The sequence below is a fragment of the Alligator sinensis genome, unplaced genomic scaffold, assembly GCF_000455745.1.
Source record: "Alligator sinensis unplaced genomic scaffold, ASM45574v1 scaffold169_1, whole genome shotgun sequence".
NCBI classification, from domain to species: Eukaryota; Metazoa; Chordata; order Crocodylia; family Alligatoridae; genus Alligator; species Alligator sinensis.
In genome coordinates this window covers 939,853-953,475 of record NW_005841924.1, presented here as the reverse complement: position 1 = coordinate 953,475, position 13,623 = coordinate 939,853, and the positions used below count along the sequence as shown (strand labels likewise).

General features: G+C 42.3%; 1 protein-coding gene across 9 annotated transcripts in view; it reads left to right on the top strand.

Moving 5' to 3' along the window:
* The first annotated feature begins 10 nt into the window (after nucleotides 1-10).
* Nucleotides 11-13,623, top strand: part of ARFIP1 (ADP ribosylation factor interacting protein 1) — an 81,714-nt gene continuing 68,101 nt past the window's right edge. For 3 of the 9 annotated variants that reach the window (XM_006019153.3, XM_006019149.3, XM_006019148.3), the window contains exons 1-2: nucleotides 11-2,839; nucleotides 4,001-4,070. In XM_006019153.3, coding sequence (XP_006019215.1) covers nucleotides 2,802-2,839; nucleotides 4,001-4,070 — 108 coding nt within the window. In that variant the 5' untranslated portion in view covers nucleotides 11-2,801. Of the gene's footprint in view, nucleotides 2,840-4,000; nucleotides 4,071-4,996; nucleotides 5,125-9,941; nucleotides 10,018-11,315; nucleotides 11,384-13,623 lie in introns of all 9 variants that reach the window. The other 6 variants (XM_014517731.2, XM_006019150.3, XM_025198517.1 and 3 more) reach the window with 5 other exon arrangements.

The following is a 13,623-nucleotide window of genomic DNA, read 5'->3' as shown; positions in this document are numbered from 1 at the left end:
GCTGCGCCCGGGCACTGGGGCCGGATCCGAGCGTCGCCGCAGCTCTGCGCGCGCGTCTGTCTGCGCGTCAGTGCGCGCCTGTGTCCGTGTGTGTGTCCGTGTGTGCACGCATGTGTCAGTGTACCTGCTGTCTGCGTGGGTCTGTGTGCGTGTGTGCCTGAGTGTGCACACATTTCCGTGTGCGCCAGTGTGGACTCGTGTGCGTGTCCATGGGTGTGCATGTCTATGAATGTGTGCACAGGTCTTTGCGTGTCAGTGTGCGCACATGTCTGCCTGGGTCTGTATGCATGCGTGTGTATCAGTATTGCTTGTGTCTGTATGTGTGCACATGCATGTCTGTGTGGGTGTGCGTGTTTGGGTGCACGTATGTGTGCATGCATATCTGTGTGGGTTTGTGCGCGTGTGCGCGCGCGTGTTTGCATGGATCTGGGTCTGCTCAGGTCTGTGTGTACATCTGTTAGTGGGAGCATGTGTGTCTGTCTCTGCGCACATCTGTGTCATGCCTGTGCTTTAAGCTATAAGAACGCTTTAAAAATAGGTTAGCTATATGAATGTAAGTTGAATAAAAACAAGAGGTAAGTGATACAGGGGGATTTAGCCTGGATGAAGAAGTGAAACCTTTGGCATTTCAAAAGCAGGTGGAGCTTGCCTTGTGCTTTCTGGGCTGGTAGGAAGCAGGATGGTATTTGGGTGATGCTGGTGGTGGTAAAGTCGTTTGGACTCTCACTTCTGCAGCACCCAGTCAGTCCAGATCCTGGGATATTTAGTGGCGTTTCTGACAGTATTGTTGCCTGTTCTTTAGGGTACCTCAGTCCCTTGTCATTTTCAAGGCTAGTTAGCATCCAGAGGCTCATTTGAAATGGTTGAATAAAGTGGTTGTGTTGCTGATTGCTTCCTTAGGACTGAAATAAGGACAAGGCAAAAGAAAAAATTTGATTTGAAAATAGTTCATGTTTTCATTCTCTGGTTCCACAACATTTTTAACCACACAAAAAGCCACTTACCATGAAGATTGCACATGACAGCAACAAGGGGCATGAAGAGGAACTGATACCAGCTGTAATTTGCTGTGTACCCCATGAAAGTTGCATTGACCCTTTGACATCCTTTTAAAGGAGCCTTGCTGCTTTGTGCCCTTTAAAATGACTTTTTAAGACCATCATGATCTGGGGACCTAATGAGAACTTTCATTGTAAAATCTTTTGACTGTATCCCTATATGTGTAGAACTTGTACACAAGTCTGGGAGAGCTAGGGGATCGCTGCCTGCAGGTGCAGTCATAGAAAGTCACCGATCAGAGTGAAGTGCCCTGAGGGTTACCCCTGTCTTGTGGAACTGAGGATTGGTTACAGTACTGTGCAATACACACACCCCTCGGTTTCGCTGAGGAGAAGCACAAGGAACAGGAGCGAATATTTACTTTGTTTTATTGCTAGACCTTGCAAAGTTGGTTTTATGACAGAATGGAAAAAAACTTATTGTGTTAATAAAGTGCATGCATGCACAATTTCTGAAGATTTTAAATAAAATAAAATCTCTCTTAATGTTTCTGTTCTAAGGTCTTATACCTTTGTGAAGCAGTGGGCCTTTCAGTGTTTTCGGAATTGGTGATCGCTTCCCAAATAATAGTCTTGACCGTTAGAAAAGGCAAGGGGAAAAGATTCTTTTGTTAGCAATAAGCTGCTTAGTTAAATATGTTTTTTTTATTTTTTTATATTGCAGACTGACAGTTTTATTCCCTACTATGTGAAGGAAGGGTGGGCAGCGATTCGGACAGATGATGGAGGTGGAGGAAGTGTGTGTGTGTGAACATGGTTTTTAGTTGGCCTATGTGCTCGACATGCCTCAGGCAGATAGAAGTGAATATTGCTTGGAGGACTGCAAATTGTTTATGCCCTAGTTTTTCAGGAATAAAATTGTACATCAATCGCCGTATTGCCAGTTCAGTTAAGAAGTGTTGTCACAATTTTTTTGATGTGTCATGTTCTAAAGTGTTATGGGTGTGTTCTCTGATCAAATTAATTCGGTTGTCTAATTGTGGAGTGAACCAGAGCAGATGGCTGACAGGGAGTCCCAGGTGATGCCGGCATGTAAATTTGTAGAGGTTTTGTTGTCTCCTGGGCTGTTAAATCTGCTGTTCCTTAAGAATCTTTCAAATGGCCTACTATGTCCCAGAAACCAGTACTTCTGATTTATTATTCAGTTTCTTAGACAAGTTCCACTTTGGTGCACTAGTGCGTGGTTAGGACTACCTGTTTTGAAGTGGTTGAAGTATGTTTAGTTTTGGGAGAGAATGAGAATCTTAAGCATTAGGTTCCATTTGCCCTGAAATACGTTTTAACCATGGTAAGAGACAGCTTATTCTGACACCATTATATTTGCAGTGTAAATATGGAGCCATAGGGCTCTCTGAGAGTCTTGGCCTGGTGGACTGTAGGAGACCTGTGAACGAACTGCATTTGAAGAGTCAACTCGGAGATACCTAAAATCAGGTGTTGAAGCTTGAAGACTTTGGAAGAGAGAACTTGGTCTTTGGCCTGGAGATATGTTAGAACAAGTCTGACAGAACAAATATGTGGCAATCCGTCAGTTTTCATCAGTACTTCAAAATGTTATACTGGCTGCAGTGTTGATTTTATTCTCAGCACAGCAGATTGATAAGGAAATAAGTTTAAAACATTGTGCAACAAGTTCCAACCTAAAGTAGCATTGTTTTTACAGCTGTTTATTTAGTTTATTAACTAAATCTTAGTCTGAAGAAGGTGGGGAGGGTCACACTGCTTGAAGAAGACAAATAACCTATGTTCCCCACTGCGAGGACTATGCCACTCAGCCACTGGTAAGAAACATGCAACTAGTTAAGAAAAAAATCCTTATAGGAAAGGGAACTTTCATTGATTATTTGATTTATGTATGATTGTAACCTGGAGCATGGGATATCAGTGACATAATTATCAGGTGTTAAGTGTCATGAAAATCTGCATTTTAATGAAAGATTAGTTAAGTATCTTGTTGACTAGATTTTTATTAGTTATAAATAATGTTTGGTATCTGTTATGTGATGCTTGTGTGTAAAGTTTGGAGTGTGCATGATGCTGCATGTAGAAGTTAGATGCAGTCACTGCTCCGAAGTCTTTCCACTGTAATTGGATACTGATGGCTATTGTTTAGTCTAAGTCAGTGGTTCTCAACAGGGGTTCTGTGAGCAGGAACTTTTTGAGGGTGATGCAGGGTATGAGGAGATAAACACTTATTCTTTCCCTCCTGGCCTTTGTGCAAGGAAGTAAGTGCAGCCTTGTCTCTGGGGAAGCTTGTGGTTTGTCTCTGCCATCCCATTTGAGGAGTTACATGTTTACTCCTCTCCCATCCCTTGTGCTAGGAGCTAAGCTCAGGGGAGGCCTCCAGTTTGATGCCTCCAGTGCAAAGTGGTAAAGCTTCATGGTCATCCCACTGCCCTGTGGGGAGCTAAGTGGTTGGTCCTTCTCCCACCCTTCCAGGATTTAAGTATTTCAGTAAATACATTAGTTATTGGATTGGGGTGTTGCTCAACTCGTGGAAATTATGGAGAAGTGTCAGGAGCCTAAACAGGTTGAGAACCACTTTGCTTAGTACTTCCTTACTATGTATCAAATAGTGTTTAGCCAGTGTAATATGGACTTAAGCACTATATACCATAATAACTTTGACTTTTGATCCTGATAGATCAAACTTGTGTTAAGAAAGAATTCTGGTTCTAGGAGGAAGCTTGACTGAGTTGCAGTAAGATACCATGGTCTTTAATAGACAATATTGAAACGGATTTACCATTTGCATTACTTTTCTGAAGGAGGAGGTGGTCTTCTGTTTTAACTGGAGCCATCTTGTAAACCTTGCTATGCACCAAATGTTTTATTCTTAGACTTTATAGCTTTTAAATCATTTTGTAACAAATTTGTCTTGATGTTTTCACTGCAGAGAAAAGCAAAAGGAAAATAAGTGACTGACTTTGCTGTTTTATTAGGTATTTGAAGGGCAAAAGAATAGAAGGGGAAAGTGACATCACAACTAAGCAGTCCAGTCACAAGAATTATGTGAGTATAAGGAGATTAGGTACTGAAATTGCAAGCATAGTTAACAGTTGCTTAGATCTGGAGACAAACATTGTAATCTGAATAAATATGAAACATTTAATTGATAGTTACTAAAATTAATTTAATTTAATTCAGTACTCTGGCATATTTTATTCTGTACATTCAAAAACAGTATTTAATATTTTATTACATTTTTGCACTTGAATGTCTTAATTCAGTTCTTCCAGTCTCTCAGGAGAATGGCTCTTTCATTCTCTTGACAGCCGTCAATAACTCTTAAGTTGTCTAGTGAGTTGTTTGAGTGCTTGTCTGGGTGTGTATCCCACTGTAGCTTGTGCATGTGATCCATATGCCTGAGGTAGGAGCATTTTGCTGGCAGTGTTTGCACATACACACCTGCTATCTTTGTGCACCATAGCATATAAAGAGTGAAGTGGGAACAACTGCTGCTGTATTCTTTCTTGGAACCATTGTTTGAGTGCAATTATCTGCAGTCTTAGCTCTAGACCAGATTAGCTTAATGTGGATACTTTGAAGAATAGTTCGTATTTTATAACAGCAAGTAGATTTCATGTAGCTTGGGTTGTGAAAAGGAGTTTTTTTTCCCCTTTCTCTCCTCTTTCTTTTACCAATAGAAAAAGTACTACGCCTAATTCCCCAAGATATAACATCTGCGTAAATTGGTCAGTACTGTTTGCCATAAATGATTGCCAAGACACCTGTTTGTATTGTTCAGCAGACACCCATGCCCGTAAGAGTGAAACATCTGTATTTGTTTTCTCAGAGAGTGTAAAAGTCTAGGAAAATATGACTCAATGTTTTTAATGGATTATTCAATGAGTGAATTGGACTATGGCCTGACAGACTACTCTGTAATATATGTGCAGCAATTGAGGTATGTTCCCTAAACTCAGCCTTTGTTCCAGAACTCCTCTCCAGGCTTCAACAGAGTTCTAGCTCTTACAAGAAAGATGGTGAGGGAAAGGATGAACCTTTAATGAGGGGAAAAGTTTAAGTACCTTCTTTTAAAAAGTGGTATCTTATCAAGAATAAGGTAAGTGAATGATGAGTGCATTCATTTATCGATAGGAATTAATCATAAATAGTCGGTTTATTTTACCATAATTTTTTCTTTACAATTCAGTTTTGATAGGACATTTATGGCTTCTTAATACTCTGTATAGGTACTATATACTTCTGTTGCTCCTTGTTTTGCCAGAATTGTCATTAATATCCATCTGGATTGATTACCTCAAAAAGCTACTGAACTTGATGTTTGCCCTTGCCATGGGCATTCAGACATTCTGTTATACTGTTTTTGTAATTTTTGCCCGATTCCATGCTCTTCAGGAAGTTATTTTTTATTGGTTAAAAAGCATGCTTTTCAATGCATGGTTTGTGCTGGTAATTGCATGTCCCCATTACCGTACACTAACTACATACTCATATCTCTTGTTATGCTAAAATCCATGTATCCAAAAACATGGGCACAGAGCTGTTTGCCACATTATGCAGTTGCAAATCAGATGCACTGAACATAGTCATTACAGTATATCTCAGCGTTTGCAAAACAAAATATGTTACGCTACCAGTAATGATATCACCAAGAAGTAAAACGATGGATTAAAACAGTGCTGACATTCCAAAGAAGCTGAGAATGGCGAAATAAGGGAAGTTTAGTTTAGATATGAGGAAAAACTTTCTCACTGGGAGCTTAATAAAACACTTGAGCGGGATTCCCAGAGAGGTTGTGGAATCTCCATCCTTGGGGGTTTTTAAAACACGGCTAGACAAAGCCTTGGTTGGGATGATCTAGTTGGGGATGGTCCTGCTTTGAGCGGGGGGTTGAATTAGATGACCTCCTGAGGTCTCTTCCAACCCTAATTTTCTATGATTCTGTGATTTGTTATCTAGAACTGATTAGTCCCAGACCCTGCGAGTGCCACTCTGGTCTCCTTCCCCTGCCTGATCTGTTGCTGTTTCTGCTCTCTGCCCTGTGCTTTCTCCCTGATCTGTTCTGCTGTCTACTTTGTTCCATGTACTCCCTGCCCCACCTGCTGCTGTGCTGCTTGTCCGCTCCCTGATCCACCACATGCCCCACACAGGGACTGGCTTTGCTACTTTAGGCACCTGTGCTTCAGATTAGCCCCCTCTGATTTAGAAGGCAAGCTGCAGTTGTAGTCTGAGAGTGCTTACAACAATGGATGCAACCTTGCATGACAAAGCTAAACATTTTGTTGTGAAGCTTGACTTGGTAGACTTTGTGCATTCTAATCTATAGCTTCACTGAGTCGAGGGTGTATAGCAAATTGCACATCATTTAATTTACAGTTGAAGTACAAGCATTTATCTAGTTCTGCTCATCAGTGGCTGAGAGCAGGCCCAGCAGTGGATTGAGGGGTACTTGTTGTGTGGCATCTATAATTTAGACCAAGAGATGGCAGCCTTTTCTAGTGGTGGGCTGGAATCGCCACCTTGGTTCGAGGGAGGCTGGCATTAGGATCTGGCTGCTGCCACCATTGTATCTCTCTGCCAGCCCAGTTCTGGCACTGCTGGAATTCCATTGAAGACCCCTGGCTCTGTGGGCCCGTAGTTTAGACAGGTTGACTTACCTGAATGATGCATGACAATTTATTGATGGTCATGCAAAACCAAAGGAGGCAAAAACTAGAAGGAGCAGATATATGACATCCGGTATGCAAATATTATTGGCACAAATAAACAGGCCTACAAACATTGGAAGAGCATGGAATCTGTGCTGTGCTAAGCAAACAGGAAGAGAGTCATGATGAATGGGATTCTACAAGAATTCCTGCAGTCGTTTGACTTGAATGAAACATGAGAACGCTATTTCATTGCTGATAAACAGTGCACCCCAGCAACATCATCCCAAAGAGAAAGTGGATGTCTCAGTAGAGTTTCTAGAGCCACCACTGTCTAATGTTTAGTGGACTTAAGAATCAATCACTGCCTGCTAAGATAAAAAAAAAAAAAGGCATTATTTTCTAGGTTTCCACATCAGTGTTACTGATGCCACTTAAATAGAATGTGGGATGGTCCATTGGCCAGTGCTAAGATGGGACAAAGTGACTCCAGTGACTAGTAAGAACTGTTGGAATCGCACTGGAATTTTACCACGGGAAGATAGTAGGGGCGAGGCCATATAGGCATATCCTGTGGATACCCTGCATTGGATATTGCTATAGCCCTGTGAGTGACATTGCTGCTTATCAGTCTTGGAAATGCATATCAGTGGTTGATGATCCATATAGAACTGTTGATGACCTCTGTCAAATAAATGGTGATTGATGAGCAACTATTGAGCAGATCTATAGTGTCAACTGCACCAACCTTGGCTGTTATGTCAGTAATGCTGATGAGGCTGTAAGCACAGAAACCAGTCGGCATCCTTTGGTTTCTCAAGGAGTTGCTCAGCTAGCAATGGTATAACTATGTACTTTGGTATGTTGAACAGTAGTTGCAGCAGGTCATTGTGTTCCTCAGCTGTCTTCCACAGAGCCTTGAGTTAGTTGGATGCTTTGGAACGAGACATCCATAACATTATTTGTAAAATAATGTGAAACCAGTTTGTAAATTGATTGCTGTTGATTACAGTACTGAACTGAATTTGCATTGTAGGGATCCTACATATTATTGAAAGGCCATACATGTATGTGACAGTGTAAGGTTGAGCTGCCACAGTTATGTACTTGCAGTGGAGCAAGAAGAGTAGGGAGAAAAAGATAAACATGGGTATATAATTGCCAGGGGAGGAGGAAAAAGAGCAATGTCTGCTTGGCATGTTGGTGCTGTCCAGCTTTCATATTGTTGCTACAATTTAAATACTCCTGAATATTTGCTTCAGCTTTGATAACTAGAGAGAGTATCTCCAGGTTACTTCAGACACAATGATGGGGATGTATCTGCTGTTTTTTTTTAAAGGTGACATTGTGAATGTAGCCTTTAATAAGAGTGTCAAAATACAGGAGTACATGCAGATTTTGAAATAAGATGCTAAATGTTGTTAGTCAAGGAAGGCGGCCATTCAGATTACTCAAAACCGACTGAAGGAGGGAGGAGTTTTTTCTGGTACAATGTGCAGTTACTAACACATATGGAAACTGCAGCTTCTTGTGAGAGTAAATAATTGATGATGGATCAGGTTGCTAGTAACTGGCAGTCTGGTACCTATTGTTAGAAATGGTTTTCTTCACCCCATCTGCAAGGCAGAAGACCAAAATTGTTGGGTGTCAGTTCTGCCTGTGTCTATGTAATTGGCACATAATTTGTAGTAGAATGTGTAGCTCTGCTGTTCTCTGTAATGTATAAACAAGCAGTTTGAGTGTCAGGATTACAGTTCTTACAAATACAAGATTCTGACATTGGAAGTTTCACCCATGCAAAGTTCTAATTATGCATCACAAAAATTACCTGTATAGTGCCTGAAAACCTGTATATTTACATTTCTCTGTACTGGATGCAAATAACTATATTACAGAAGTTTACTGTTCTGCTACATATGATCTTTAAATTTTATGCATTTAGGTAGCCATATACATTTATTTTCTTAATTTAGGAGAGGTTTTTTTTTTTTTGCAGAACTGTGTAGCTAAACCAGAGTGTGGTTATTTGCATTTAATTAGGGACTGGTATATACTTCAGTTTTAAAAAACACATTTTTTTTTGTCCATCTGAGCTATCTTCTACACAGTTTTGGTGTTAGTTGGTTCCCATATAAGGCCATAAGGATTGGTAGGAATGATTGTTAATAGACAAAATAATATTTCTTTGTCTGCAGTATATTCAGATCATGGGCCTTCAAGGATAATACTATTATGTTGTTAATGTAACCTTGAGGGAGGTCATATCCTATGTCATATGGGATAAAACAGAATCATAAATTGTTTTGACCGGAGTTATGAAAATGAAACACAATAGTTTTTTTTCTCTCTGCTTAGTTATGGTTTTCTCTCTAAAACTCTACATAAAATGGACCTATTCTTTTAGTCCCTAATGGAGATTAAGGGAAATAATTTTTCACATGTTGAAAAAAGAGCAGAAATATCACCAGCCAAAAATGGAAAATTGTTTGTAGTGTCCAAGCTCAGCATCCCTAGTGCTGCTTGTGAACATGAAGGGCAGAGCAAGTTCTCGCTGCTGCTTCTCTCTTTGTCATGGATTCTGCTCATTATGGAGCTAAAGGTGACCAAATTGGATTTGAGAGACTAAATTGAGGTAATAGGTCAGTCCAATGTAATTTAAGTGGTTTACCTTCTCTGCTTTTCTGTGTCCTTGTCTTCCTTTCCATGTCACACAAGCTACCTGACCACTTCATAAGCTTTGCCATAAATAGAAAATTCAGAGCAGATGGGCAGTAGAAATGTGATATAAAAATAAATAGTGGTGCTTCAGTTATCTGGGATTTTCTGCATTTGATGAAAAACTGAGTGAATGCAGATGGCTGAAGGCTTTGACTATACTACAGATTAATAATCTTAGTTACATTTTTAATGACCAGTTGTTACCTCACAAAATTATAGAAATTATGCAGTATAACTTACAGGTTCAAGATGGAAAAATTTAGGTTACATGCTTAGTACTCTCGTAACTAATGAATGTTCCTGAAAATAAAATAAAAAAAAATGTTTATGGTTCCCTGGGTTTAATTGGCGTGCCATCAGCTTGCCCGAGTGTCAGAAGGCAAGTGTTTCCTCTGTAGCCCAGTAGAGAGTACGTAGCTAAGTGAGGGCTAGATTCTATTTCTAATAAGTCATAGTGGAGAAAATGGTTTACTAACATTCAGTGAGTTGCAGGTAAGGGTTCACCAATAAAGATTTTCTTGGCTGATACTGATAACTGATTATTTACCAGGCATATTGGCCAATACCGATCCGATAACTGATTTACAGGAATGCAGTTGGGCAGCATGGAGAGCAGCTTCCTGCAGGTAAGTCTGTGGAGGGGAGGGGGGCAGATCGAGGCCTCCATGGTGAGGTAGGGAGTGGGGCAAGGGCTGGGGATGCTGCCCAGCCAGGGCATTAAATAGGACCCTGAGGCTGGGGTGGGCAGCATAGATTTCATAGATATTAGGGCTGGAAGGGACCTCTGAAGATCATTGAGTCCAGCCCCCTGCCCCAAGGGCAGGAAGTCAGGGTCATAGCATCCCAGCAGGATAGCAGGATGGAGCCACGGGCTGTTCATCCAGAGGGTCAGCGTCCTGGTGCTTAAAAACGGCTATGGAGCACTTAAACCAAAGCTTGTCAAATGAGCTTTAGTTCAAGTGCCGCTGCCACCATTTTTAAGTGTGGGGATGCTTCTAGCTTGGGGTGAGGATGGAGGTGGGCTGCTTGCTTGCAGGTTCAGGGCTCTCCGCTCTGCTGCCTTTGCCCTGGGAGCTGTGCACTGGCAGCGCATCCCCTGTCCATCTGGTAGTGGGAAGCACAACCTGCTGCTGCCACTGCTGCCAAGTGGGCAGGGGGTGCGTGGCCAGTGCATGGCTCCTGGGGCAAAGGTAGCAGGGTGGAGAGCCCTACGCCCACAGTGGGCATCTTACATCTGCCCTCGTCCTGCACACAAATCCAGGGGGACACATGGCCCCATGCCTCAGCAGCAGGGAGCTGTACCCCCCGCCGATGAGTTACCTGTGGCTCCATCCCAGTCCCCACCCCATCCTTGGGTCCCATTCACTGCCTGGGCTGAGCAGCCCCTGCTCTACTCCCTCCCTCACCGTGGGCCCCTCAGTCTGCCTTCCCCACGCCCCTTGCCTCTCCCACACCCCTTTCCCTCCACAGATTTACCTGAAGGGCATTGCTGTCCACGCTGCTTGGCTGCATTCCTGGCCATGTGCATGCTGCAGCTGCGCGCATGCATGTGGAGTCTGAGGCCCCGGCCAGAAGGCACATTATATTGGTACATTATTGGCCACTCCAGCCAAAATAAGCTGTTAATATTAATTTTCCTTTTATTGGTGCCAGTCCAATATGGCATGTGATATGTAAACTCGCTTAAAGAACTAGTACTTGTGCAGGGGAGACCTTCAAGAACATAATTTGAAGACTAGAGTGAAGGGATGTCAGGGGTGTAATTGACTTGTTGTATAGTCTTCATTGCACGTGTTAGTGAATGTGATTTGAAATAATATTCTAGTTTGGCCTCTGCTCTCAGATTTATTTTTGGAGTTTAAACTATTGTTCAAAGACTCTTCTTTCTTCCTCTCTCCTTTCCTCTTTCCCCCTCCCCACCCAGGTCCTAGCCACCAGCACACAAGCTTGGGACTAAAAGAAATTTGTGAAAGGAGCCAGGCACAATCTGAGGTGGTGATATTAGAGAAACTATTACAGCAAGGACTTTTTGAACTCTGGTGTCATCAGTGTGACTAGCTTTTGGTTTGGAGATTCTCTCTTTCCCACTGCTGATTAAGATGTTTCTTCTAGCTCCTTCAGTCGCTTCACCTCTGCCTTCTCCTTATCTCCCTTCAGTGTCCCCACTACATTCTTTCACTTGAAATCTATTTGAAAGCCTTCAACAAGGAGGATATCAGGAGAAGCCATTTAAAGAGTTAAGGGGTATAATGAAGTCCTGGGCTGGGTAAGAGCCCCCAGATCTCACGTGTGTTGCCAGGTCAGATCAACAGTGCACGCACATCCCCAGCACTCAGCACCTTGCCCTATGTGGGAGGGAAACACCTGGTTGCCTTGGCAGTGGTGCTGCTCCCTTCAGTATGACATTACAAGCCCAAGCCTATGTGTCAGGGCCCTGGACTCCACTCAGTGCTCCAGTGTCCTTCACCAGAGCCACTTCCTGATTGTGAAGCAGCAGCAGTTTTCAGGGCTTTTAATCCCAGTGTCTGAAGTGTGTCTGTTGGAGAAATGTGTGAACTTTCCAATTCAGCTGTGGGGGCAGAACTGGGGACACCTATGGGGACAGAGCTGGGGACACCATGGAGGCCCTTCCCAATGACTGTTGGGAGATGTAACTTGCGGAAGGGAGATCTGGAATGGGCTCCCAAGTGAGGTGGTGCTCTCTCCTACCTTGGGGGGTCTTCAAGAGGAGGCTGGACAGATATTTGGCTTGGGTGATATGACCCCAGCCCCTGTTCCTGCCCGGGACAAGGGGTCGGACCTGATGATCTGTTTAGGTCCCTTCTGACCCTAAGCACTATGATACTATGATAAATTTTCTTGGGTGTCACTTTACTGGAGAAGAAATAACTATAAATCAGGAAGCTAATGTGCCATTTTCAAAGCATCTTGTTGTACTGGTTTTGATTCATAAGGCCCTAAACTAGTGGTTCTCAAACCTTTTTAGGCTCAAGCCACCCTGTCTTAGACTCAAGGCACTTATCGAAAGATGCAGCTCTTAGCTTTCAATCATTTTTTTACTGTGGAAAAAGTAATAGAGCAATTGTTCCTGTTTCAAAAAACTCAAAGACCACAACAGATCAGAGTGTTTTTGACTTTGGGTTTCAATTTGAAATCTCTGGGTTTATCTTGTGCTGATTATCTTGCTAATTCACCCTTAGAAGGATTTCACAGCACTCGGGCTGAGAATCACTGCCCTAAATGGTCTGGATTGTACATACTTAAGAGATTGCCTTCTCCCTTACGTTACATCATGATGTCTAAGGTCAGCCTAGAGCAACCTTCTGCAAATACTTTCTGTGTCCAGTTCATTTGGTGAAACCAAATGAGAGATTGTTCTCAGCAGGTGTTCCCTACCTCTAAAATTACTTTCTCTGTGTGATCCTTTAGAGCTTGAGCCAAGACATCTTTTGAAAGCACTATTATTTGGGCAGGCCTTCTGTTGTGGGGTTAAGTTTTGGGGTATTGTCTGGGGGGTTTGTTCATTTACATATTTTTGCCTGTTTCATTATAAATTGCCCTGAGCCTCTTATAGAGGCAGGGGTATATATAATAAATAACATTCTCTTGTATATTGTAGGCTTTCCTTGTCTTCCTCTCCTTCCTGATTTATATTGTGAGCTCTTTCTGGCAGGAGCCATCATGTGGCTTATCTTTAGTACTCTTGATATATGTTTTGAAGTCCCCCAAAATACAGGTCACTTTGAGGCGCTTCAAAAATACAGTGTTTTGGCTGTAGACAGACATAAAGCCCCCTTGCTGGATCACTTCAAAGAAGATGAATCTCTATTCTACTTAGTGCCCCAGAAAATGGGGTCCTGATATTTGTAGTATGGTAGCACTTGGGGATCCAAACAAATGATGGGCTGGCAGCTGATAAAAAGTTTCTTTTGTTTGCTTGTAAACAAGCATATTTGCTCAGGAAGCTGAATAAAACTACCAGTGAGAACAGGTACAGTTTTCAAGGTAGAAACATAATTAAAGTGAGGAGGAAAATACCTTCTTTTGTATGGATAGCACAAAACTAGGGAAAATGTCACAGGGCAGGTTCTGCTAGACTTAACTGTGCTTCATGTGCCTCTCTGCTACCACTACTCTGTTCTTTGCTCTGCACAGCTACATGATATAGGATGATGACTGAAGGGCTGAGATTTGGATGATGTTAATTACATGTCTAAACTCCTTTATCTCTT